This window comes from Leucopleurus acutus (assembly GCF_964270905.1).
Source record: "Leucopleurus acutus genome assembly, chromosome: 3".
In the NCBI taxonomy this organism is placed as follows: Eukaryota; Metazoa; Chordata; class Mammalia; order Artiodactyla; family Delphinidae; genus Leucopleurus; species Leucopleurus acutus.
In genome coordinates, this window is record NC_139145.1 from 64,114,411 (window position 1) to 64,139,102 (window position 24,692).

Here is a 24,692-nt window from a genome sequence, read left to right on the forward strand (position 1 = left end):
AGCAGCAGAATGCTAGTGCTAGTTAGGGCCCAGGGGAAGTGATGTCCACCAGTAGGGGCTGTGAATGCCCGGCCCTCACATGTAGGTCTCTTAGCAGGATTTAAGTCCCTCAGCAAAGATTTACTGGGCACATCGTCTGTAATGAACACTGTTGAGAAAAGCAGTCTCCTGCTCACAATCTTTCACATAAGAATAGGCCTTGGACCTGGGACACTTCCTTACCAAAAAAGAGCCCACACACACTGTGCCAGGCTTATCAGCCTGTGAAGGTATCCTTCCCTGTTTCAGACTGAATGTGTGCTCCTTTGTTCTGCTTAAGGATGGATGTCAATGACCTTGGGGCACACAATGCTATGGCACTAGAGGGGTGCTCTTTAGCCATAGGCTGGGGGTGAGGGACACCCATGAGCCACTCTGCACACTACTGTGACTGATCTTGCTGTCTCTAAGTGAATAAAAACACTTCCATCCAGTGCTTGACCATGTTGTTTTCATTGGCAACTCTGATACCAAGAAGTCATGGACAGAAGTGTTTGGACTTATATCCCTGGTGGCTGGCATTGTGATGATCCTTGCTATCCTCCATGTAGTTGCAGTCCCCTTCTGGCATTGGTTCCTGGTACATGGTGTTCTCGACAGACATGTTTGGCTTGGGGTGGTTTAGCTGGTCTTGGACCACTTCCTTCCCCCCATCTGCTTCCCTGTCCCTCAACACCAGTGCTTCCAGCTGACCCTCCACACTTGCACCTCCCGTCCAGGGAGCAGCCCTGCTCCACATTTCCCTCCAGGGGAAGCTCTGTAGCTTATCTGAGCTAAGTGTCAGAAGCAAAGCCATGGATCTGTTGGTCATCCTGGGAGCCTTTCCTCACCCTCCAGACTAGAATAGGACCCCGTTACATATCAAACAATATGAAAATTCCTGTGTCCTTGATAGGATAACGCCCACTCTTGGAATCTGCCCCCAAGGAAATAAGACTATATACACAACCATAAATCCAGCAAAAGAGCACAGGTTAGATAAGTAATGCTGAATCTATTCAAAGGCCTATTATGTAGCCACGGTTAGGAAAACTATTACCAACAGTGAAATATTTATTATTTGTTAAGCAAAAGAAGGAAAACGCTACATCATGACTACAAGTATGGGAAACACACATAAGAGAAAGACCGGAGTGATAGGCATACGATGGTTGCCTGAGCCATGGCAGAGAGGCAGGACTGGGTACCAACCCACATAGAGGCTCTGGAGTCAGAATGCTTAGGTTTGAAGCTGGGTTCCACCACTGGAAGCTGTATAACCAAGAGCAAGTTATTTAGGGCCTCATTTACTCATTTTAGAGTGGTGTCAATCTCAGAGGGCTATTGTACAGATAAATGAAACGGTGTGTGTCAAGCACCTCAAACAGTAGCTGGCACACGCAGTAATATTCAAATGTTGGTTATTATTATAAGAGATGGAATAACTAGAGGTTTCTTTTCTTATACGTACAGATAAACATACACGTGAAGGTTCAAATCCCAGCTTCATCAATGTACTGTGTATGTAACCTACGTAACTTATTTAACCTCAATAGGCCCGTTTGCTCATTTGTAAAATGGAAGTAATAATGGTACTGTTCTGAGCTATGGTCCCCTCCTGCCAGTGACTACCCCAGCCAGAGCTGTCCACAGCATGGCACATAACATTGACACATAACATTGTAAACTCTCAACCGATGTTACACGCAGAAGGAGACTCATCTAAGGTTCTATTTTCATAGAATTTAGGACGCCTTATGAACTATTCTATCTAAAGCTCTGGAAATGATCAGTATAAAAGTAGTTTATCATTATGTAGTCAGCTGTCATATCTGAATTTAAGGGATCTTTTAGAAACAGCTTTTCAAAAAGTTTATGTAAATTACATGTTATCTCTACACGTATCCTAAACTAGACTAGAATCAACTTGTGGGCAACAACAGTACTTTATATTTCTTTTGACTCTCACTAAACCTAGCACAATTCCAAGAATTTTTTTTTTTTCCAAGAACATTTTAAGGTTTAATTAGTGCATGCTGATTAATATCTGCCTTACCCAGAAACAACTTCTTAAACCACTTCAGATGCTTTCAGTGAAATCAGAGATCATGAACACCAAGGTATTTGACTTTATTTTCCCATTGGTTGCTACTTGAAAGGGCACACTTATCGATCCTAATTATTCTTCCCATAAAAGAACACTTTCCTGCTTACTGACTCTGGGAGAGAAATAGCAAATGAACAGAAAACCAACTTTCTCAGACATATACAAGAAATCAAGAGTTTTCTAAAACTATAACCTGAAAGTCCTATTTCTGCCTCTATATAGTAAGCATACTGTCATTCTACTCACTATTCCACCAAAATACATCTTCACATGTCAAACTGGATTACTCCCTTAAGTACTGGGTAATGTTCAAGTAGTAAAAACAAGAATTTTTACTGAATGTTATGGACTATTTTTGCATTTGCTTATTACAATACTAGTTAGAAAGACCAGTTTATAATTTTTTACACATTCAACAGTTCAACAAACACATGATTCTTTCAATCTGAAGTTGTAAGTCAGCGCTTCGCTGGAGAAAATGTATGAAATTGCAGCGTTAATTTCTGAAATGAAGGATTGAAATTCTTCTTTCCAACTCTCCTTTGAGTCTATCACTACTCCGCATGTTCCTGCTCTTGTCCTGGAATTAGCCATCGAATACTCTCAGTTCGAACGGTAGCATACATAATAAAACTAATTAAAAAGAATAAGGAAAATACAAGCAACCAGTCTACATTTTTTATCAAAGTGCTGGGAAGAGGACCTATTTGGTCAGCTTGAGTTACCACCACATTTTTCTTGGCTTCTATACCTGAAAGAGAAAGCAGTTGTTTCAAATGAGATAGAAAACATACCCGCTACAGAATTTTCTTAAGTATTCTGCATGGTATGCAAAATGATATGCAGTCTTAAAATAAACACCACAGCTAGTATATCTGGGATGGGTTTCACTTGCCTGACAGTGTAATCTGTAACTTGCCCTTCTCCCCACCACATCAAAGGAGCAGGAATCCATTCAGCTGCTCAAAGCTAAAACACTAGAATTTCAATGAACTCACCAGAAAGGTCTTAGTCAGTGCACTGTGTGAGTTGTCTTTTGTTCTCTTTCAAGACCAATGTTCAACAACTAGTAAAGCTATTCTCAGGAGTCTACAGAATGTTTTCACAGGGTAAGTAATGCTAAATTCAAAATGTTTTTAAATAATTTACTGAAAGAATTGTTAGGGGACTTCCCCGGCAGTCCAGTGATTAAGACTCCACACTTCCACTGCAGGGTGTGGGTTCATCCCCTGGTCGGGGAACTAAGATCCTGCATGCCATGTGGCACGGCCAAAAAAAAAAAAAAAGAGTTAAGCTGAGCTCATTTAAAAAAAAAAAAGAAGAAGAATTGTTAGAACAACTCACCACCACTGGGATCAGTGATTACCAAAGATGCTGTGACGCCTAGATTTCATTTGGTTCTAAGTTTTCTGGGAGCACTGAGCAAAACGGCTCCCCCTGTCCATATCAATCTAAATGACAACCAGGGGACCAGGACAAGACTTGGAATAACTAACTACCTGGTAAGAAGCCTTTTACTCCTATGAGGTAACTCAGTTCTTTGTTCTTCTGTGTTAGATATAAGTCATTACATGCAGCTAAGAGTATATGGAAGGTATGTTATAATTTTTATTTACTTCCAGTGAATATATTTCAGGAAGAAGAGGGGTGCTAATAACTGAGGCATTAAAGCTTTTGAGGAATGAATTTTCCAACAAAGGAAATTTCATCAATGTACAGTGCTCAAATTTTTACAGGATAAAAATAAGGCCCTATGTTTTGGCAAATATTAAGGAATTAAAATAGCATCTACAAATGAATTAATAAATAGAACTCTATACAGCAACAAACATGAATAAAACACAACCATACACAACAATGCAGATGAATCCCATAAACATAATGGTCAGTGAAATCAGCCAGGCGTGGAAGGATCCACACTGTATGTCTCCATTAATATAAAAGTCAAAAACAAGGAACACTGGGGCTTCCCTGGTGGCGCAGTGGTTGAGAGTCCGCCTGCCAATGCAGGGGACACAGGTTCGTGCCCCGGTCCGGGAGGATCCCACATGCCGCAGAGCGGCTGGGCCCATGAGCCATGGCCACTGAGCCTGCACGTCTGGAGCCTGTGCTCCGCAACGGGAGAGGCCACAACAGTGAGAGGCCCGTGTATCGCAAAATAAAACAAAAACAAACAAAAAAACAAGGAACAGTACACTATGGTGTTAGGAGTGAAGATGGTGGTAATCCTTGGGGAGGACAGGAGTGAGAATGGTAAAAGGGGACTGGTGATGTTCTCTTTCTGCGTACTGGTTACTCAGGGTGTTCACTCTGTGAAAATTCGGTGCCATGTACACTAGTGATTGATGCATATTTTTGTGTAAATATTATACTTAAATGAATAATGTATGTAAAACAGTATCTAGAGGTATACAGTATGTAAATTTTATCTCAATAAAGCTGTTATATTTTTTAAAGGTATCTATAATCATATTAGTATTACCTATTCATGTTAAGCTTGCCACTGACCAGGAGACATTTAACAGAATCTTAACATTTCATTAGAAAAGAAGTTTTATATCCTAAAGCCAATCTTGAATCCTTCACTTAAGGATAATACTGTAGCAGATCCGAACCCACAGAAGGCACATTCCTCCAGCAATAAAATGTCTTCTTCTACAGTGTTCTACATACCTGTCTGATTAAAAATGAAGATTTTCAGCGTTTCCAATGTTCGGTCTGTATGATTAAATCTAGCCATTGGTTTAGCCCCTTGAAATAACAAGATGTTAGGAACAGCTACAGTGCCAAACCTCGTAGAAAGGCTACAAGAGAGAGAAGTCAGTCAGAAAACCTGAATTAACAGTGGGCTTCCTCACACAATTACCGTATCAGAATGGATGGAAATAAGTGAGGAAGGCTCAGTTTCCTGTGACCTATGGAGGCTCCAGATACTGAAACAACAGGCTTGTAGTTGCTCCTGACAGCTTTCCTCGTGGGTCATGGTTGGGGGCATTCGTGTTCTGTTCTGAGTTGCTTTCTGTTACAACATGGAGCTGCCCATGACACAATTATTCCACTAGTTCTGTTTTTAACAGCCAAAACAGATCAGACCAGAAAATTCTAATTTATGAACGAAGCACACTATGTCAATTTACCTAACAGAAGAAATTTCAGACTCTGCAGAATGCCCATCTCCAACCCTCATAAAAGATTCAACTTAAGTATTTAGGTTAGTGAGTCGGTGCAAAGGAATCTACAACCTAGCAAACACACCAGGAAGTTCACAATTAAGGCAGGACAATTCAGAAGTAATAGGACCTGAGCAGTACTGTTTCACTTTTACAGAATACAGAGTAGTGGTATAAGCTCCAGAGTCAAAATGCTCAGGGTTCAAGCCTCAGTTCTGCCACGGAACCAGCTGTGTGACCTTTGGGCAGATTTTTAAGCCTCAGTTACCCCCAGAAGTAAAATGGTAATATTGTATGATCAGGATTTTTTCTTCTGTAAACATGCTGTAACATAAATATTAACATATGAGGCAAACACATGTCCCACGCCATACAGTAAGAGCGAGTATCCTCTATTCTCCATAATTGAGGCACCATACCAGGCACTGAGAAGGATGCACGGTGATGAAGAAGGAACAGAGGAGATGATAAAAGCCTGCAGGGATTGGGGGGCAGCATGGGGGTTGGTATCAGACCCATAACCAAACAGCACTAAGCAGGTGCTTGGAGCCAGCCCTGCTGGCTTGGGGGCAGTGGAGAGCCCAGTCAAAGCTGGACAATGACCTTGAATGTCCTTCCAATCAGTCTGTAACCTTGAGCCTGGCCACTGAGATCTCTCCCTGAAGGCTTTGTGGGAATTTGTTGGGCAATTTCTTTATTCATAAACAATTTCAGGTAAACACTGGCAGTTCCATTACCCACCCTGAAAATCAGTGGCTCATTTTCACCACCAACTTGACTATCTTCCAGACTTTCCAAATTTATTTACACACAACCTCCTTGTGACCTGCTAATAAGCAGCATCTGACTTAGAGGAGGAGGGGAGTACACAGTTTATAACCCCAGGCACAGTCACAGGGGAAATATACAACATCTGCACAAAGTTCTTTGTAACTTACCTTACTGAACATTCAGAAAAGACAAAACCCCACTGAACAATATGAAAGAACATAAATTTAGCAAGGGTAAATGTATTTCAAAGGCCTAAAATAATGCGTCAAATTTACTGAATGTCTCCTAAGAACACGCATGCAAGAATACATGTGAGCATGAAGAAAGCAAAGGAAGGAGGGAAAGAAGGAAAGAAAGAAATCCTTAGTAGACATAAAACGGGTGCCCAGAGTTAGGCTGCCAGGGTGGGAACCTAAGCTGCAGATGAAAGTCACAAAGGAACACCCTACTTAGGATGCTAATTTTGCTAATTCAGTCTGGCCCGGACCCTAAAACGTCCTCTGCCCCCACCCCTGCCATCAGGCAGAGCCATCACTGAATTCCACCACGCAGAGAACAGTCTTTCTTTCTCAAGGGGCCTCCAGAAAGTCTCCCTCGGGAATGTGACAGTCCTCACTAGTCACACTTGTTTCTCCCTCCCTCAGTTCCATTTCAAAGCTCAAGCTCAAACCTACCTCCTCTGCTCCTAACTTAACTGATTATGACCTCCAAGTAACTGCAACCATCATCCAACAAGATGAGGCAGAAACCCCACCAAGGGAAGATACTAAGGGAAGATACCTGCTGTGCTGAGATGCATCCAGTGCCAAAAAGTGAAGAGCTGGAAACGCCCGGGGCAGAGAGTTAAAATGAGGGGCCAAACTGGCAGAAAACCGGCACCAAGGGGTGTAAAACAGGACTAGAGTGCAGTCACTACCGTTTGGGTTGAGAAAATCCATAAGGTCCTGTGGCAAAAGAAACAAAGTGTTAAAGTCAGCAGTACAGGATGTACACTTTTTCTGGAAGGATACACAAAAAACAGGAACCACTGCTGCCGTCAAGGGAGAGGACGTAGGGGCAGGGACGGGAGGGAGACAGTAGTGCAGCTCCCGAAGAACCTTCTGGATTGGAACCATAGGGATCCATGGGTCAGCAGAAAAGTACTATCAAATGACATGTTATAAACTGTCCTCCAAGGTTTCTTTTTTTCTTTTAATTGAAGTATATAGTTGATTTACAATGTTGTGTTAATTTCTTTTCCATTACGGTTTATCAGAGGATATTAAATAGTTTCCTGTGCTATACAGCAGGACATTGTTGTTTATCCACTCTCTATGTGATAGTTTGTGTCTACTAATCACAAACTCCCAGTCTATCCCTTCCCCACCCCCTTCCTCCTTGGCAACCACAAGTCTGTCCTCTATGTCTGTGAGTCTGTTTCTGTTTCCTGGATAGGTTCATTTGTGTCGTATTTGAGATTCAACACATAAGTGATATCATATGCTATTTGTCTTTCTCTTTCTGACTTACTTCACTTAGTATAATCATCTCTAGGTCCATCTATATTGCTGCAAATGGCATTATTTCATTATTTTTTATGGTTGAGTAATATTCCATTGTATATGTGTACCACATCTTCTTTATCCATTCCTCTGTCAGTGGACATTTAGGCTGTTTCCATGTCTTGGCTATTGTAAATAGTGGTGCTATGAACATAGGGGTGCATGTATGTTCTTTTTTTTTTTTGGCTGCACTGTGCGGCATGCAGGATCTTAGTTCCCCGACCATGAATTGAACCTGTGCCCCCTGCAGTGGAAGCACGGAGTCTTAACCACTGGACTTCCAGAGAAGTCCCAGCATGTTTTTTTTTGTTTGTTTGTTTTTTACATCTTTATTGGAGTATAATTGCTTTACAATGGTGAGTTAGTTTCTGCTTTATAACAAAGTGAATCAGTTATACATATACATATATTCCCATATCGCTTCCCTCTTGCGTCTCCCTCCCTCCCACCCTCCCTATCCCACCCCTCCAGGCGGTCACAGAGCACCAAGCTGATCTCCCTGCTTCCCACTAGCTATCTACCTTACGTTTGGTAGTGTATATATGTTCATGCCTCTCTCTCGCTTTGTCACAGCTTACCCTTCCCCCTCCCCATATCCTCAAGTCCATTCTCTAGTAGGTCTGTGTCTTTATTCCTGTCTTACCCCTAGGTTCTTCATGACATTTTTTTTCTTAAATTCCATATATATGTGTTAGCATATGGTATTTGTCTTTCTCTTTCTGACTTACTTCACTCTGTATGACAGACTCTAGGTCCATCCACCTCATTACAAATAGCTCAATTTCGTTTCTTTTTATGGCTGAGTAATATTCCCTTGTATATATGTGCCACATCTTCTTTATCCATTCATCCGATGATGGACACTTAGGTTGTTTCCATCTCCGGGCTATTGTAAATAGAGCTGCAATGAACACTTTGGTACATGACTCTTTTTGAATTATGGTTTTCTCAGGGTATATGCCCAGTAGTGGGATTGCTGGGTCATATGGTAGTTCTATTTTTAGGTTTTTGAGGAACGTCCATACTGTTTTCCATAGTGGCTGCACCAATTTACATTCCCACCAAGAGTGTAGGAGGGGTCCTCCTCTAAGCTTTCTTAATATTACTATAGAGCAATTTTAATATTTTTCATAATTCATCAATTCATATACTAAGTACTCACAGGGTACAGGCCACAGTCCCAACTTTGGAATTCTGCATCTCATACAATCTAACAACATTATTAAAGCACTGTGGTCTCAGGCCCAAACTATCATCTCAGCAGCTCCAAGTCTGTACTAAGCAGTCAGATCCATGTGTTTGACCAAAAGTTAGTTCCGTTTGAGGGTGCACCATCCCTGCCACCACCAAAACTCAGACTGCTCAAACTGCTTGCTCCTGGTCATGTGTGTGACACCCATTAAAGGGCCACAGAGCTGAGGCACAGCATTCACCAGGCACTGAGGGGAGGGTGCAAGGCCAGTGCTGACAACTGCCTCGGAGGGGAGCTCAACATACCACATGTACCCTCATTTGAAATAAGCAATCACACCTCTCAGAGCTAGGATTCTTCTCTTACATAAGCAGCCTGAATTCATTCTGCTCTCTGGCTTTAACAATCTTACAGAAAATGTCAGTCAGTATCCCAGTATTCTCTTTAGAATCACCATTTAGCCAACTAGCTGGAAAAGCATGGCTGGGCTGGACAAATTGGTCAGCTCTCAGTCCAGAGTAAACACTAGATTCACACTCTTCGGAGGAAAAAAAACTTTTCATCAATATAACATACTTGACGGAGGTACAGAACCAAGATGGTGGAGTACAAGGATGTGATCTCACTCCCTCTTGTGAGAACACCAGAATCACAACTAACTGCTGAACAATCATCGACAGGAAGACATTGGAACTCACCAAAAAAGATACCCCACATCCAAAGACAAAGGAGAAGCCACAATGAGATGGTAGGAGGGGCGCCAGTCACAGTAAAATCAAATCCCATAACTGCTAGGTGGGTGACGCACAAACTGCAGAACACTTATACCACAGAAGTCCACCCACTGGAGTGAAGGTTCTGAGCCCCACGTCAGGCTTCCCAACCAGGCTTCCCAGGTCCAACAGTGGGAGGAGGAATTCCTAGAGAATCAGGCTTTGATGGCTAGCGGGATTTGATTGCAGGACTTCGACAGGACAGGGGGAAACAGAGACTCCACTCTTGGAGGGCACACACAAAGTAGTGTGTGCATCGGGACCCAGGGGAAGGAGCAGTGACCCCAGGGGAGACTGAACCAGACCTACCTGCTAGTGCTGGAGAGTCTTGGGCAGAGGCAGGGGGTGGCTGTGGCTCACCATGGGGACAAAGACACTGGCAGCAGAAGTTTTGGAAAGTACTCCTTGGCGTGAGCCTTCCCAGAATCCGCTATTAGCCCCCCCAAAGAGCAGGGTAGGCTCCAGTGTTGGGTCACCTCAGACCAAACAACCAACAGGGAGGGAACCAAGCCCCAGCATAAGGAGACAAGCAGATTAAGTTTTACTGAGCTCTGCCCACCACAGCAACACCCAGCTCTACCCACCACCAGGCCCTCCCATCAGGAAAGCTGCTCAAGCCTCTTAGACAGCCTCATCCACCAGAGGGCAGACAGCAGAAGCAAGAAGAACTGCAATCCTGCAGTCTGTGGAACAAAAACCACATTCACAGAAAGACAGACAATATGAAAAGACAGAGGGATATGTACCAGATGAAGGAACAAGATAAAACCCCAGAAAAACAACTAAGTGAAGTGGAGATAGGCAACCTTCCAGAAAAAGAATTCAGAATAATGATAGTGAAGGAGATCCAGGACCTTGAGAAAAGAATGTAAGCAAAGATCGAGAAGATGCAAGAAATGTTTAACAAAGACCTAGAAGAATTAAAGAACAAACAAACAGAGATGAACAATACAATAACTGAAATGAAAACTACACTAGAAGGAATCAATAGCAGAATAACTGAGACAGAAGAACGGATAAGTGACCTGGAAGACAGAATGGTGGAATTCACTGCTGTGGAACAGAATAAAGAAAAAAGAATGAAAAGAAATGAAGACAGCCTAAGAGACCTCTGGGACAACATTAAATGCAACAACATTCACATTACAGGGGTCCCAGAAGGAGAAGAGAGAGAGAAAGGACCCGAGAAAATATTTTAAGAGATTATAGTCGAAAACTTCCCTAACATTGGAAAGGAAATAGCCACCCAAGTCCAGGAAGCGCAGAGAGTCCCACACAGGATAAACCCAAGGAGAAACATGCCGAGACACATAGTAATCAAATTGGCAAAAATCAAAGACAAAGAAAAATTATTGAAAGCAGCAAGGGAAAAACGACAAATAACATACAAGGGAACTCCCATAAGGTTAACAGCTGATTTCTCAGCAGAAACTCTACAAGCCAGAAGGGAGTGGCATGATATACTTAAAGTGATGAAAGGGAAGAACCTACAGCCAAGATTACTCTACCCAGCAAGGATCTCATTCAGACTGATGGAGAAATCAAAAGCTTTACAGACAAGCAAAAGCTAAGAGAATTCAGCACCACCAAACCAGCTCTACAACAAATGCTAAAGGAACTTCTCTAAGTGGGAAACACAAGAGAAGAAAAGGACCTACAAAAACAAACCCAAGGGCTTCCCTGGTGGCACAGTGGTTGAGAGTCCGCCTGCCGATGCAGGGGACACGGGTTCGTGCCCCGGTCCGGGAAGATCCCACATGCCGCGGAGCAGCTGGGCCCGTGAGCCATGGCCGCTGAGCCTGCGCATCCGGAGCCTGTGCTCCGCAACGGGAGAGGCCACAACAGTGAGAGGCCCGCATACAGAAAAAGAAAAAAAAAAAAAGGAACTAGACAAAGAAGAACAAACAAAACCCAAAGTTAGCAAAAGGAAAGAAATCATAAAGATCAGAGCAAAAATAAATGAAATAGAAACAAACAAAACAATAGCAAAATCAATAAAACTAAAAGCTGGTTCTTTGAGAAGATAAACAAAATTGATAAACCATTAGCCAGACTCATCAAGAAAAAGAGGGAGAGGACTCAAATCAATAAAATTAGAAATGAAAAGGGAGAAGTTACAACAGACACCACAGAAATACAAAGGATCCTAAGAGACTACTACAAGCGACTCGATGCCAATAAAATGGACAACCTGGAAGAAATGGACAAATTCTTAGAAAGGTATAACCCTCCAAGACTGAACCAGGAAGAAATAGAAAATATGAACAGACCAATCACAAGTAATGAAATTGAAACTGATTAAAAATCTTCCAACAAACAAAAGTCCAGGACTTCACAGGTGAATTTTATCAAACATTTAGAGAACAGCTAACACCCATCCTTCTCAAACTCTTCCAAAAAACTGCAGAGGAAGGAACACTCCCAAACTCATTCTATGAGGCCACCATCACCCTGACACCAAAAACCAGACAAAGATACTACAAAAAAAGAAAATTACAGACCAATATCACTGATGAACATAGATGCAAAAATCCTCAACAAAATACTAGCAAACAGAATCCAACAACACATTAAAAGGATCATACAGCATGATCAAGTGGGATTTATCCCAGGGATGCAAGGATTCTTCAATATACACAAATCAATCAATGTGATACACCATATTAACAAACTGAAGGAGAAAAACCATATGATCATCTCAATAGATGCAGAAGAAGCTTTCGACAAAATTCAACATCCATTTATGATAAAAACTCTCCAGAAAATGAGTATAGAGGGAACCTACCTCAACATCATAAAGGCCATATACGACAAACCCACAGCAAACATCATTCTCAGTGGTGAAAAACTGAAAGCATTTCCTCTAAGATTAGGAAAAGAGAAGGATGTCCTATCTCACCACTATTATTCAACATAGTTTTGGAAGTCCTAGCCACGGCAATCAGAGAAGAAAAAGAAGTAAAAGGAATACAAATTGGAAAAGAAGAAGTAAAACTGTCACTGTTTGCAGATGACATGATACTATACATAGAGAATCCTAAAGATGCCACCAGAAAACTACTAGGGCTAATCAGTGAATTTGGTAAAGTTGCAGGATACAAAATTAATGCACATAAGTCTCTTGCATTCCTATACACTAATGATGAAAAATCTTAAGGAGAAATTAAGGAAACACTCCCACTTACCACTGCAACAAAAAGAATAAAATACCTAGGAATAAACCTACCTAGGGAGACAAAAGACCTGTATGCAGAAAACTGTAAGACACTGATGAAAGAAATTAATGATACCAACAGATGGAGAGATATACCATGTTCTTGGATTGGAAGAATCAATATTGTGAAAATGACTATACTACCCAAAGCAATCTACAGATTCAATGCAATCCCTATCAAATTACCAATGGCATTTTTTATGGAACTAGAACAAAAAATCTTAAAATCTGTATGGAGACACAAAAGACCCCGAATAGCCAAAGCAGCCTTGAGGGGAAAAAACCAAGCTGGAGGAATCAGACTCCCTGACTTCAGACTATACTACAAAGCTACAGTAATCAAGACAATATGGTACTGGCACAAAAGAGAAACAAAGATCAATGGAATAAGATAGAAAGCACAGAGATAAACCCATACACCTATGGTCAACTAATCTATGACAAAGGAGGCAAGGATATACAATGGAGAAAGACGGTCTCTTCAATAAGTGGTGCTGGGAAAACTGGACAGTTACATGTAAAAGAATGAAATTAGAACACTCCCTAACACCATACACAAAAATAAACTCAAAATGGATTAGACCTAAATGTAAGACTGGACACTATAAAACTCTTAGAGGAAAACATAGGAAGAACACTCTTTGACATAAATCACAGTAAGGTCTTTTTTGATCCACCTCCTAGAGTAATGGAAATAAAAACAAAAATAAACAAATGGGACCTAATGAAACTTCAAAGCTTTTGCACAGCAAAGGAAACCATAAACAAGATGAAAAGACAACCCTGAGAATGGGGGAAAATATTTGCAAATGAATCAACGTTCAAAGGATTAATCTCCAAAATATATAAACAGCTCATGCAGCTCAATATTAAAAAAACAAACAACCGAATCCAAAAATGGGCAGAAGGGGGTTTCCCTGGTGGCGCAGTGGTTGAGAGTCCACCTGCCAATGCAGGGGACGCAGGTTCGTGCCCCGGTCCGGGAAGATCCCATGTGCCGTGGAGCGGCTGGGCCCGTGAGCCATGGCCACTGAGCCTGCACGTCTGGAGCCTGTGCTCTGCAACGGGAGAGGCCACAGCAGTGAGAGGCCCGCTTACCGCAAAAACAAACAAACAAACAAAAATGGGCAGAAGACCTAAATAGACATTTCTCCAAAGAAGACATACAGATGGCCAAGAAGCACATGAAAAGCTGCTCAACATCACTAATTATTAGAGAAATGCAAATCAAAACTACAGTGAGGTATCACCTCACACCAGTTAGAATGGGCATCATCAGAAAATCTACAAACAACAAATGCTGGAGAGGGTGTGGAGAAAGGGGAACCTTCTTGCACTGTTGGTGGGAATGTAAATTGATACAGCCACTATGGAGAACAGTATGGAGGTTCCTTAAAAAACTAAAAATAGAATTACCATATGATCCAGCAATCCCACTACTGGACATATACCCAGAGAAAATCATAATTCAAAAAGACACATGCACTCCAATGTTCATTGCAGCACTATTTACAACAGCCAGGTCATGGAAGCAACCTAAATGCCCATCAACAGACAAATGGATAAAGAAGATGTGGTACATATATACAATGGAATATTACTCAGCCATAAAAAGGAATGAAATTGGGTCATTTGTTGAGATGTGGATTGGGATTGACATGTATACACTGATGTGTATAAAACTGATGACTAATAAGAAGATGCTGTATTAAAAAAATTAGAAAAAATAAAATAAACAAACAAACAAAAAACATACTTTGCAACCTAAGTGTCCATCGACAGATGAATGGATAAATAAGATGTGGCACATATATACAATGCAATATTACTCAGCCATAAAAAGAAACGAAATTGAGTTATTTGTAGTGAGGTGGATGGACCTAGAATCTGTCATACAGAGTGAAGTAAGTCAGAAAGAGAAAGACAAATACCATATGCTAACTCATATATATGGAATCTAAAAAAAAAAATGGTTCTGAAGAACCTAGGGGCAGGACAGGAATAAAGACACAGACGTAGAGAATGGACTTGAGGACACGGGAGGGGGAAGGGTAAGCCGGGACGAAGTGAGAACAGCACTGACATATATACACTACCAAATGTAAAATAGATAGCTAGTGGGAAGCAGCCGCATAGCACAGGGAGATCAGCTCGGTGCTTTGTGACCACCTAGAGGAGTAGGATAGGGAGGGTGGGAGGGATACGCAAGAGGGAGGGGATATGAGGATATATATATACGTATAGCTGATTCACTTTGTTATACAGCAGAAACTAACATAACATTGTAAAGCAATTATACTCCAGTAAAGATGTTAAAAAAAAAATATATATATATATATATATATATATATATATATGTATAAAACATACTTCTCAGGGACATGACTAGTCTAAACAATGCTAAATTACAATTTTAGTAATTCAGATATTTTATTTTTATGCCTCCATAACAAATACCTCATTTAGAAGAAGAAGAATGCTATGATTCTGATACCAAGCACCTATCTGTCCACTGGGATTTTTATCATGAGACTTGGTGGTGAGATTAACCCAAGGCTGACTAGGTTTAGGCCTCCTAAAAAGCATATTCAACACTAGTTATATCTCCTCCTTTTCCTACAAACATCACAGAAAGCCAGATGAATTTTCACTGATGCAGCCATTAAATGCTATCCCACTTACAATATGATAAAGATTGTGACTCCTCATTTGAAAGTTGATAGAGTATTAAATCGTAAAATGAAATGTGCGGAAAAGGAGAAAAGCACTAAATACTTTTGTCTTACCTGTGACATATTTAAAATTTTCAGAGTGAAATTTTCTAATCCCGTCACATTTCTCTCCTCGCAGTTCACCTTCGGGGATTTCAGACTTTCGGTGGTGTTGGCATCCTCTGTCGGCGGGGGGTCAGATTCCACCACTTCGGGCTCTGCGTAGTACTCCTCTTCTCTCTCCGGGAAGCTGGCTCCAGCGCTGTCCAGAGAGAAGAGGCTCTCCCGGGGGTTGCACCTCGAGTCCTCCTCCCCTCCAGCCCTGCAGGTGCCGCTGCTGGGCTCTAGGCTCAGTTTGTCCTCAGCTTCCCCAGGAATCACAGACAACATTACCATGTGTTCACCATCAGCGTCCAGCCCCAGCACTGCCTCGGCCTCTTCAGCAGCCAGGTCCTGGCCCACTGGGTCACGGGAAGGCACTTCCTCACTCATGTACCCAGCCCCCACCTGGAATGGGTAAGCAGGCTGCTCCTCTGACCATAAGTGACCTCTTTTCTCTGCAACTAAAACATGTCACTATGTTCACAGTCACATCTAACTTCAAAATAAATGAATCCCAAAGAATTACAGTTCTCAAATATGAAATTTTCCCCTCCAGAGTAAAAAGCTACCTTCCCATTAAACTATCACAGAGCCACCCATCATTCTCCAGGTCATGAAGAAGATCACAAGGAGATACTAGATTAATGAATGCCAGGAAGTGGACAAACACATAGCTTCATGCAAAACCTGCTGCTTGCCATGCGGATTACAAGCGAAAACATTCCACTGCAGACATCCAATTAGGAAAATATAATACAAACACTTCAACAATTTAGTTTCTTTGATGAGACTATCCAAGAAAATGATGATGGCTTTATGGAATATTCTACCATGGCAAAGCATCTTTGCACCCATTATAACAGCTCTGTGAGATGGGCAGCACAAGGGTTATCATCCCGACTTAACAGATGAGGTACAGAGAGGTTCAGTGTAATGCCCAATGGCACACAGCCAGTAAGCAGCAGAGCCACGTCTAAGAGCGAAGTCTACTGACTGCTACTCCAGAGCGGGCCTTACCCTCCCCACATGATACCTCGGAGGGCTGCTGGGCAACACTGCCCGAAGAATGCTACTAGAGCCAGCTCCTTCCCGGGGTGGCCTCTACAGCTGGCCTCTGCTCTCCTGCCTGCTGCCCTTGGGCTACTGCCCTCAGGAGTGCTAAAGGTGCACCAAGCAGAGCAGGGGCAACAGCAGGGAGAAGAGGAGGAGGGTTTTCCTCTCACTTTGGAGCCACTAGATGCGGCTTGGGCCAAAGGTTCAGGTAAGGGGAGAGTCCTCGGCAGTCTCATACACCCATCCAGCAAGCTCCACTCACCTCTGTACAATGACTCCTGCCCTCCACCTCTCATGACCTCAACGACAGCCGCCAGACTCCGGGCCAGGCACTGACCAGGGGAAACGAATGGGCCCAGCTGCACTCAGACAAGCCCACCATGTGGCTGGGGAGCCACCAGCTGTATAATGAGCTCTGCATGCAAACAGTGTGTCTAGCAGAGTGTGAATGACCAACTGGCTTCAAAGCCGGGGAGGGATCTGGGAACTTCCTAAGGTATGCACATTTGTATAACGTCTCAAAGAATATCTCCACAGATGTTTGCAGATTCATTCAGCAATTCAAAAACACTCTCTGGGAATTTGCTTCAGGCTAAGTGGAATAACAGGAACCAGATTTATTCTCCCTCCTGAAACAACCCAAAAATCAGCCAAATATGTGAAACAACAGTTTCAGGACACTAGCAATGAGACAACGAAGGACAGTGGACAGGAAGCAGATGAGAAGAGCCCTACAAACGCTCTAGCTTACTGCCTGAGAGAGTTCCTGCCCTGTGTCAGGGAGGGCCCAGCTGACTTCTCCAGTTGAGATGGAACTGAGGGTCCAGAAAGACCAAGAAGCTAGAGCTTGCAGGACAGAATACTGGAGATGGGAGAGCTGCAGAAAGAGGACTCTGGAGATCTGTGGAGGGGGCCCCGCCTTGAGTATACTGGTCAGCATATGCCTGTAAGTGAACTACCCCAAGCCAGGGAAAGAACCACTCAAAGGGATTAGAGGTAACAGTACCCAACAGCCACAGAAAGCTGGGAATAGTACCTGTCCCCACCCACTAGCCTGGGAAACCTCCTAAGTCACAGGGTACTGGGGAGAGTACGCGAAAGGGACTTGCCTCAGCAGTGGGGCCCAATTAACCCTAAAGTAAATACAGCTCTGCTTCCATCTAGCAATCCTTAAAAGTGAGAATCACACTGTGTTCAAGTAACTTAACTGTATCCCAGAACAAAGCTCAAGAATATTTACAGGAATACTAAAATATCTAGCACTCGACCAGGTAAAATTTACTTCTGGCATCCAATCGAAGATTACCAGGCATGCAAAGAAGCAGGGAAATTCCCCTCATTATCCATAATGAGAATAAGCAACCAAACCTGACCCAGAACTTGCACAGATTTCAGAATTATTAGATGAGGCTGTCAAAACAGCAATAACTGCATCACATATGTTTAAAAAGTTAAGTAGATATAGAGAACATAAGATATAAAAAAAGACCCAAATCAAAATGCAAATCAAAACCACAATGAGATATCACCTCACACATATTAGAATGGCTATTATCAAAAAGACAAGAAATGACAAATGTTGGTATGCAGGCAGACAAAGGGGAACCCTTGTGCACTATCAGTGAAAATGTAAATTGGTGCAGCCACTAAGGAAAACAGTATGGAAGTTCCTCAAAAAATAAAAAATAGAACTACCATATGATCCAGCAATTCCACTTCTGGGCATTTATCCAAAGAAAATGAAAACACTCACTTGAAAAGGTACATGCACCCCCATGTTCACTGCAGCATTATTTACATAAGCCAAGACATGGAAGCAATTGATGGATGCATAGATAAAGAAAATGTGAGATATATATACATATATTTGTATATGTATACGTGTGTATATATATATATGTATATATATGTATATGTGTATATATATGTATATATATATAAAAAGTATTATTCAGCCATTTAAAAACAGGAAATCTTGCCATTTACGACAACATAGACAGACCTTGAGGGCATTATGCTAAGTGAAATAAATCAGAGAAAGACAAATACTGTAATATCTCACTTAAATGTGGAATCTAAAAACAAACAAACAGGGCTTCCCTGGTGGCGCAGTGGTTGACAGTCCGCCTGTTAATGCAGGGGACACGGGTTTGTGCCCCGGTCTGGGAACATCCCACATGCCGCGGAGCGGCTAGGCCCGTGAGCCATGGCCGCTGAGCCTGCGCGTCCGGAGCCTGTGCTCCGCAAAGGGAGAGGCCACAACAGTGAGAGGCCCGCGTACCGCACAAAACAACAACAACAACAACAAAACTCCACAAGCTCATACAGAAAACAGTTTGGTGGTTGACAGAGGTGGTGGGTAGGGGGTGGGCAAAATGGGTGAAGATGGTCAAAAAGTACAAACTTCCAGTTACAAAATAAGTAAGTCATGGGGATATAATGCACAGCATGGTAACTATAGTTAATTATACTGTATTGTATATCTGAAAGTTGCTAAGAGGGTAGTAAACCTTAAAAGGTCTCATCCAAAGAAAAAAATTTTATAACTGTGTGTGATGATGGATTTTAACCAGACTTATTGTGGTGATCATTTTACTATATATATATATATATATATATATATATATATATATATATATATATATATCAGATGATTATGTTATACAACTGAAACTACTATAATGTTATATCAATTATATCTCAATAATAATTTTTTAAAAGACCCAAATTATACTTCTAGCAATGAAAATTACAAGGTCAGAGATGAAAACTGCACTGGATGGGATTCATAGTAGATTAGACATTACAGAAGAAAAGAGTAGTTAACTTAAGGCATAGCAATAGAACCCATACAAAATGAAACACACAATGAAAAAACGAATCCCCCCCCCAAATTAAGAGTGACAGTGAGCTGTGGGACAATTTCAAGTGGTCTCATGTACAGATAATTGGAGTACCCAAAAGAGAGAAGTAAATGAGGGAAAACACAAAAGGTAATTGAAGAAACAATCACCAAAAACTTTACAAACCTGATGAAAACTATAAATCCATAGATCCAAGAAGCTCAACAAACTACAACAAGATACATCATAATCAAACTGATCAAAACCAGTGACAAAGAAAAAATCTTAAAAGCAGACGGAGAAAAAAGACATGCTATGTATAGAGGAACAAAGATAAGGATGACAGCAGATTTCTCATTGGAAACAATGCAAGCAAGAAGAACAGCATCTTTAAGGGACTGAAAGGAAAAAAACCATAAACCTAGAATTCTATACCCAGCAAAAATATCTTTCAAAATAAATACGTTTTCAGACATACAAAAGCTGAAACAGTTCATAACCAGCAGACCTACATGACAAGAATCTGAAATGAACTTCTTCAAGCAATAGAAAAATGATACCAGGTGGAAATGTGGATCCACACAAAAGAATGAAGAGCACCAGAAATGGTAACTACGTAAATAAATATATACAATTCTTTCTGAAAGTCTAGCTCTGAAGGGGAAAAGAAAGACCTGGTAGTTGTTATGGGCAGGCAGGGGGCTAAGGGAAATTTTCGTTTTGGTTTTTAGGACACAGGAGAAATTTAAGGATATATAAAGCTCATGGGAAAGTGAGTAAGCAGGGAGAGGTGACAATACAGGTTAGAGAGGGCAGAGTACAGGGCTTGAGAAGCAAGATAGGTCCTTGACAGAAGAGGGTCAAGCACTTCTTTGCCTATGACCTAGAAAAGGGGCTGGGTGCCTGGGCAAGGAGCTGTCAAAGGGGTGCGGATGGCAGTCCTTCTGTAGCCTTTGGTTGATAAACATGTACTACTTGTATAATCATAAGTAAAAACAAACAAACATATTTACTAGATCGTCCTCAAGACAGAGCAGAAAATGAAGCCAGAGAGGCTAAAAGTCTGGAGAAGAACAAAGGGTGCCAGATTTGGGAGCCAACTCTACTCCCAAATGCACTAGCTCTGCAGAGATCTTCTCTCTTTGAACCTAATCAACATTCTAGGTCCTCTAAAGTAAATGGAGAATGCCAATATCCTAAAAGAATCTCAAGAGAAAAAAATCAGGGCACAAAATAGAATCTGGTTCTTCTGATCACCTTTATGTAAAACTGGATAGATGTCCCTTACAGAAAATCAAAAGGAAGTCTGAGTGATGCAGAGAGCTAGAATTTTAAGTCAGGAGTGTTGTTTTTCCCTCCTGTGAAGATATTTAAGTAGAGAGGACAAATTAGGAACAAAACAAAAATTCTCACACCCTCAGGTACCATTTTTTTCATTTAAGCATTGGGAAGAAAGGAAACATTGAATTATTCCACTCCAAGAAATGACCTACCGTGTGAGAGCCATTGAACCCTCCCATGGTAATGTGCCTTTTAAAAAAGATTGCTTCTCAATGTCAATAATCTGATTATAGTTTGAGCCATGCATAAAGTGGAAATGACTGCACTATTGGCAGCAAGGAATATGTTTGGAGAACAGGGGCGAGGGCACCACTCCAACTCTGCCAAGGAGCCCTAGCCTGGGTGAGCTCCTTCATACCCTTCCAGTTGTTCTCAAAAGACTCTCTACCAGCCACAGGTTTTTTTTCATAATGGCTTCTGTGTCAGGGGAGCCAACTGGGGAGGACCAAAAACAGTTGGGGGTTAGAGGGGCAGCAACCCGTACTTTCCATAGGAAATTTTCAGTGTGTGCATCTAACAAATGGAGAAAATACCACTGAAATGCAGACATTCATAGGGCTACCATGCAGATTAAATGAGAAAAGACGTATATGGTCCCTGGCACATGGTAAGCACTCCATAAATGGCTACAGTGATGGTGATGATGATGACGATGATAATGGTTATGACTGATGCTTACAATTCAAAGAGATGGACGGGAACCACAACTAGGTCCTATTAATTCCTCTGCTAAATACACTCTGGATCCATCCACTTCTCCCAACCCACTCACACCCCTCAGCCCAGGCCACAGTCATCTCTCACTTGGACAACTGCTGCAACCACCAAAATGGTCTTCCTGGTTGGCCCTCTACCCCCTCTCCAAACCCTTCTCCTCACAGCATCCAAGTGAAACTGACAGTCAAAGGCAAATGTGATCATGTCACTCTCCTCCTCAAACCCTTTCAATGGCTTCCCCCTTCGCTGTGAATGAATCCATGCTCTGTAGCATGACTACCAGGCCCAGGTGATAAGGCCTCTGTCCACACTCCCAACAGGTGCCACTAGACGTTTCTGGTCCCTGATCACTCACACCCTCCTCCCCCTACCTCAGAACTGTCCTGAAGGCTGTTTCTCTGCCAAGAGCCCTCCCTCCACTCCCTCTCTTCTTCTGGCTAATCTGACGCATCCTTCAGATCTCACCCTAAACTTCACCTCTGTAAGGTGAACTTCACCCTCCTAGACCCTCATACCAGAAGGGTCTCCCATTACAGCATTCCATAATGCCCTGGGGCTCTCCTTGAAGCACTTTCCACTCTTGTGGAAAATTTACTTAATTATTTGTGGTCATTTAATGCCTGCCTTCCCCATCAGACAGGAGGGTGGGTGTATTTCTCTACTTGCTCTCCACTGCACCCAGAGTGCCTAACAGAGCATATGGCATATGACAGGTGCTCAGTCAGAATCTGCTAGTTGACTGTCTAGTGAAGACAGGTGTGGGGTGTTGAAGTCCAGGGTTGGCACCCGTTCCTTGACACCTGGACAGCACTGCCACCTCCAGTTGCTAATTTGCCAGTGGTACCCTCTGCAGAAAAAAAGCCTTGGATTTTCAGCCACCCCCAAAAGGAACCAGCTGGTGAAGCTTCCTCAGTCCTCACCCCATTCACGGCCTGGCCATGATGACCAGTGACCCACCCCATGGCTGGTGTTACCCTCAGGTCTGTATGACGTGACCCTCCCTGCCAGGTAGGCTCACACTGACTGCCGAATCAGCCAGTGTTCTGCCAGGAAACAGCACGTGCAACTTGGACAATTGGAGGAGAACTTAATAAAGGTACCTCCAACATGTGAACTGGGTGTAGAGAAACCAAAAGCAGTGGTAAGGAATCCCAGGGTCAATAACAGCAGAGGGGGAGCCAGTTACCACTCATAGACCTTAAGGGTCCAGAGGCAGAAGCCTTGAAACAGAGAGTACAACCTTCTAGAAGCCCTAACTTTCAGTGGAGGGACACAGCCAACCTGCGATATCCCCAAGGGAAGGAGCTGAGAGAATCAATAACCTGACCTCACTCTCCCTTCATGCCAACACAACAGAAGCCAGAAGACAGACGAGCCAGTTGTTTATTCCATACAGGACAGCTACTCAGGGCATAGAGCAGGGTGGAGAAGGCTGAAGAATGATCTGAGAGACAAACAGAAGATATCCAGCACATGCTGTCCCCTCTCTGAGGCTGGTGGTTAAGTGTAGCGACAGAGAAGTGTGGTACAGAGCTTTGACTGTGAGGTCAGGCAGACAGAGGCTTGAATTGTAGCGTCTCAACTTCTCTGTTGGACCTTGGTAAAAGACTTAGGGGATGCTGAGTCTCAGTTTACTCATCTGTCAAATGGGGACAATAACAACATACATTTCATAAGCATTTAAAGACTAAATAAGATGATGCTCAAAAAGCACTAAGCACACTGCCTGGCAGATAATGAGTGTTTTCATTACTCAGCAAGCCGGCTGCCCTGCCTCTTTCCAGGACACGGCAGGGAAAGGAAAGATCTGTGTATTCCTGTTAAGTTTTGAATGACAAGAAAGGCCAAAGTGTCTGGACTTTAATAGGGCTCTGCGGAGTAGGGCGAAGAAACAATGGGAATAAGGCCTCCACTCCTGGGCCCAGCCATGCCTCCAGGTGGCTGCCTTCCCCACGGAGGGACCCTGAGAGCATGCTCTGGCAAGCAGCAAGTTACCCTGGGAGCTGCTGTGTTTTTCTCATCTGTCCTTCACAGGCACCTGAGCAAGAGTTACCTTCTTACGAAAGTGGTCCAGCAGGGTGCAAAGTAAAGCGTGGGCTTTGCAGTCAGAGATACAGGCTCTGCCAATTACCAGAATCGCAAACGTAGGCAGATTACTTAGCCTCTCTGAGCTCAGCATCTTCATCTGTAAAACACGGATACTCACGGAATCTATCTCATAGGATCGGTGGGAGGGCTAAATAAGATAATGATAGCACTATGCACAGTTCCTGGCTCCTAATAAGGGCACCATAGAGATCGGCTATTCGTTATGATGATTATCATTAATAATGAAGTGCTCAGCACATGGGGGTACGCCTCAGTAAGCGCTAATACACGGTTCCTCCCGACTGAGTCACCTGCTCAGGGGCCTGAACATGGCCCGGGCATCCCGCCCCGCCGGCCCCTACCCCGGACCGCGAGCGGGGACCACCGGGAGAAGGAGGTCGGGATAACCCGGGGAGACGCGCTCTAGGGGGCGCCAGGAAGAGGCGAGGCGCGCAGCGCGGGCCTTCGCGCAGGTAAAAGAGCGTCGCCCGGGTAGACAGCCACCTCGCCGGTCATTACACGCACGGCCGCCCGCGCCGCCGCCCACGGCCCCAGCCCGCACTCACCCTCCTGGCTGCGGGTGGAAGGCCCCAGCACCCACAGCAGTACCTGCCACCAGCCAAGGAGCCGCATGGTGCGCGGCGGGCAGCGGCCGCACCACCCAGGCCGAAGGGCAACCGGCACACAGCGACGCGAGTCGCGCTCCTTGCCGGAGGAAGGTTTGAGGAGGAGAACTCGGGAGCGCGGGCGCGGCCCCGCGCCGCCATCTTGACAGCTGGCAGCTGCCGCGGGCGCCATCTTGAAGCCGGGCGGCCGCCTCTCGTCTCTGGCCTGTGCCGTGGGACTCGGGGCTGTTTGGGAGCCAAGCATCCGCCATCTCAGGTCGTTTCGAAGTTTCCTGACCCTCAGGTCCTGGGCGGGGTTCGGGCAGAGGCCCGTTGCCCTCTTTCTTCACCCGGCAATCGGGGCCGGGCGGCCGGCAGCAAGCCCTGTGCCCGCCCAGCGCTTCGTTCCCGGGCCAGAAAGGCCCGGAAGCGTCCTCCTGGAGTGC

General features: G+C 43.5%; 1 protein-coding gene across 1 annotated transcript; it reads right to left on the reverse strand.

Moving 5' to 3' along the window:
- Positions 1 to 1,126: 1,126 nt before the first annotated feature.
- Positions 1,127 to 24,439, reverse strand: TXNDC15 (thioredoxin domain containing 15; the record flags this gene model as incomplete). The annotated part of the gene is made up of 5 exons (XM_082836590.1): positions 1,127 to 2,876; positions 4,799 to 4,929; positions 6,847 to 7,010; positions 15,573 to 16,060; positions 24,208 to 24,439. The coding sequence occupies 5 exons, from the start codon at positions 24,437 to 24,439 to the stop codon at positions 2,680 to 2,682; spliced, it is 1,212 nt and encodes a 403-aa protein (XP_082692716.1). The 3' UTR covers positions 1,127 to 2,679.
- Between the last annotated feature and the right edge of the window lie 253 nt (positions 24,440 to 24,692).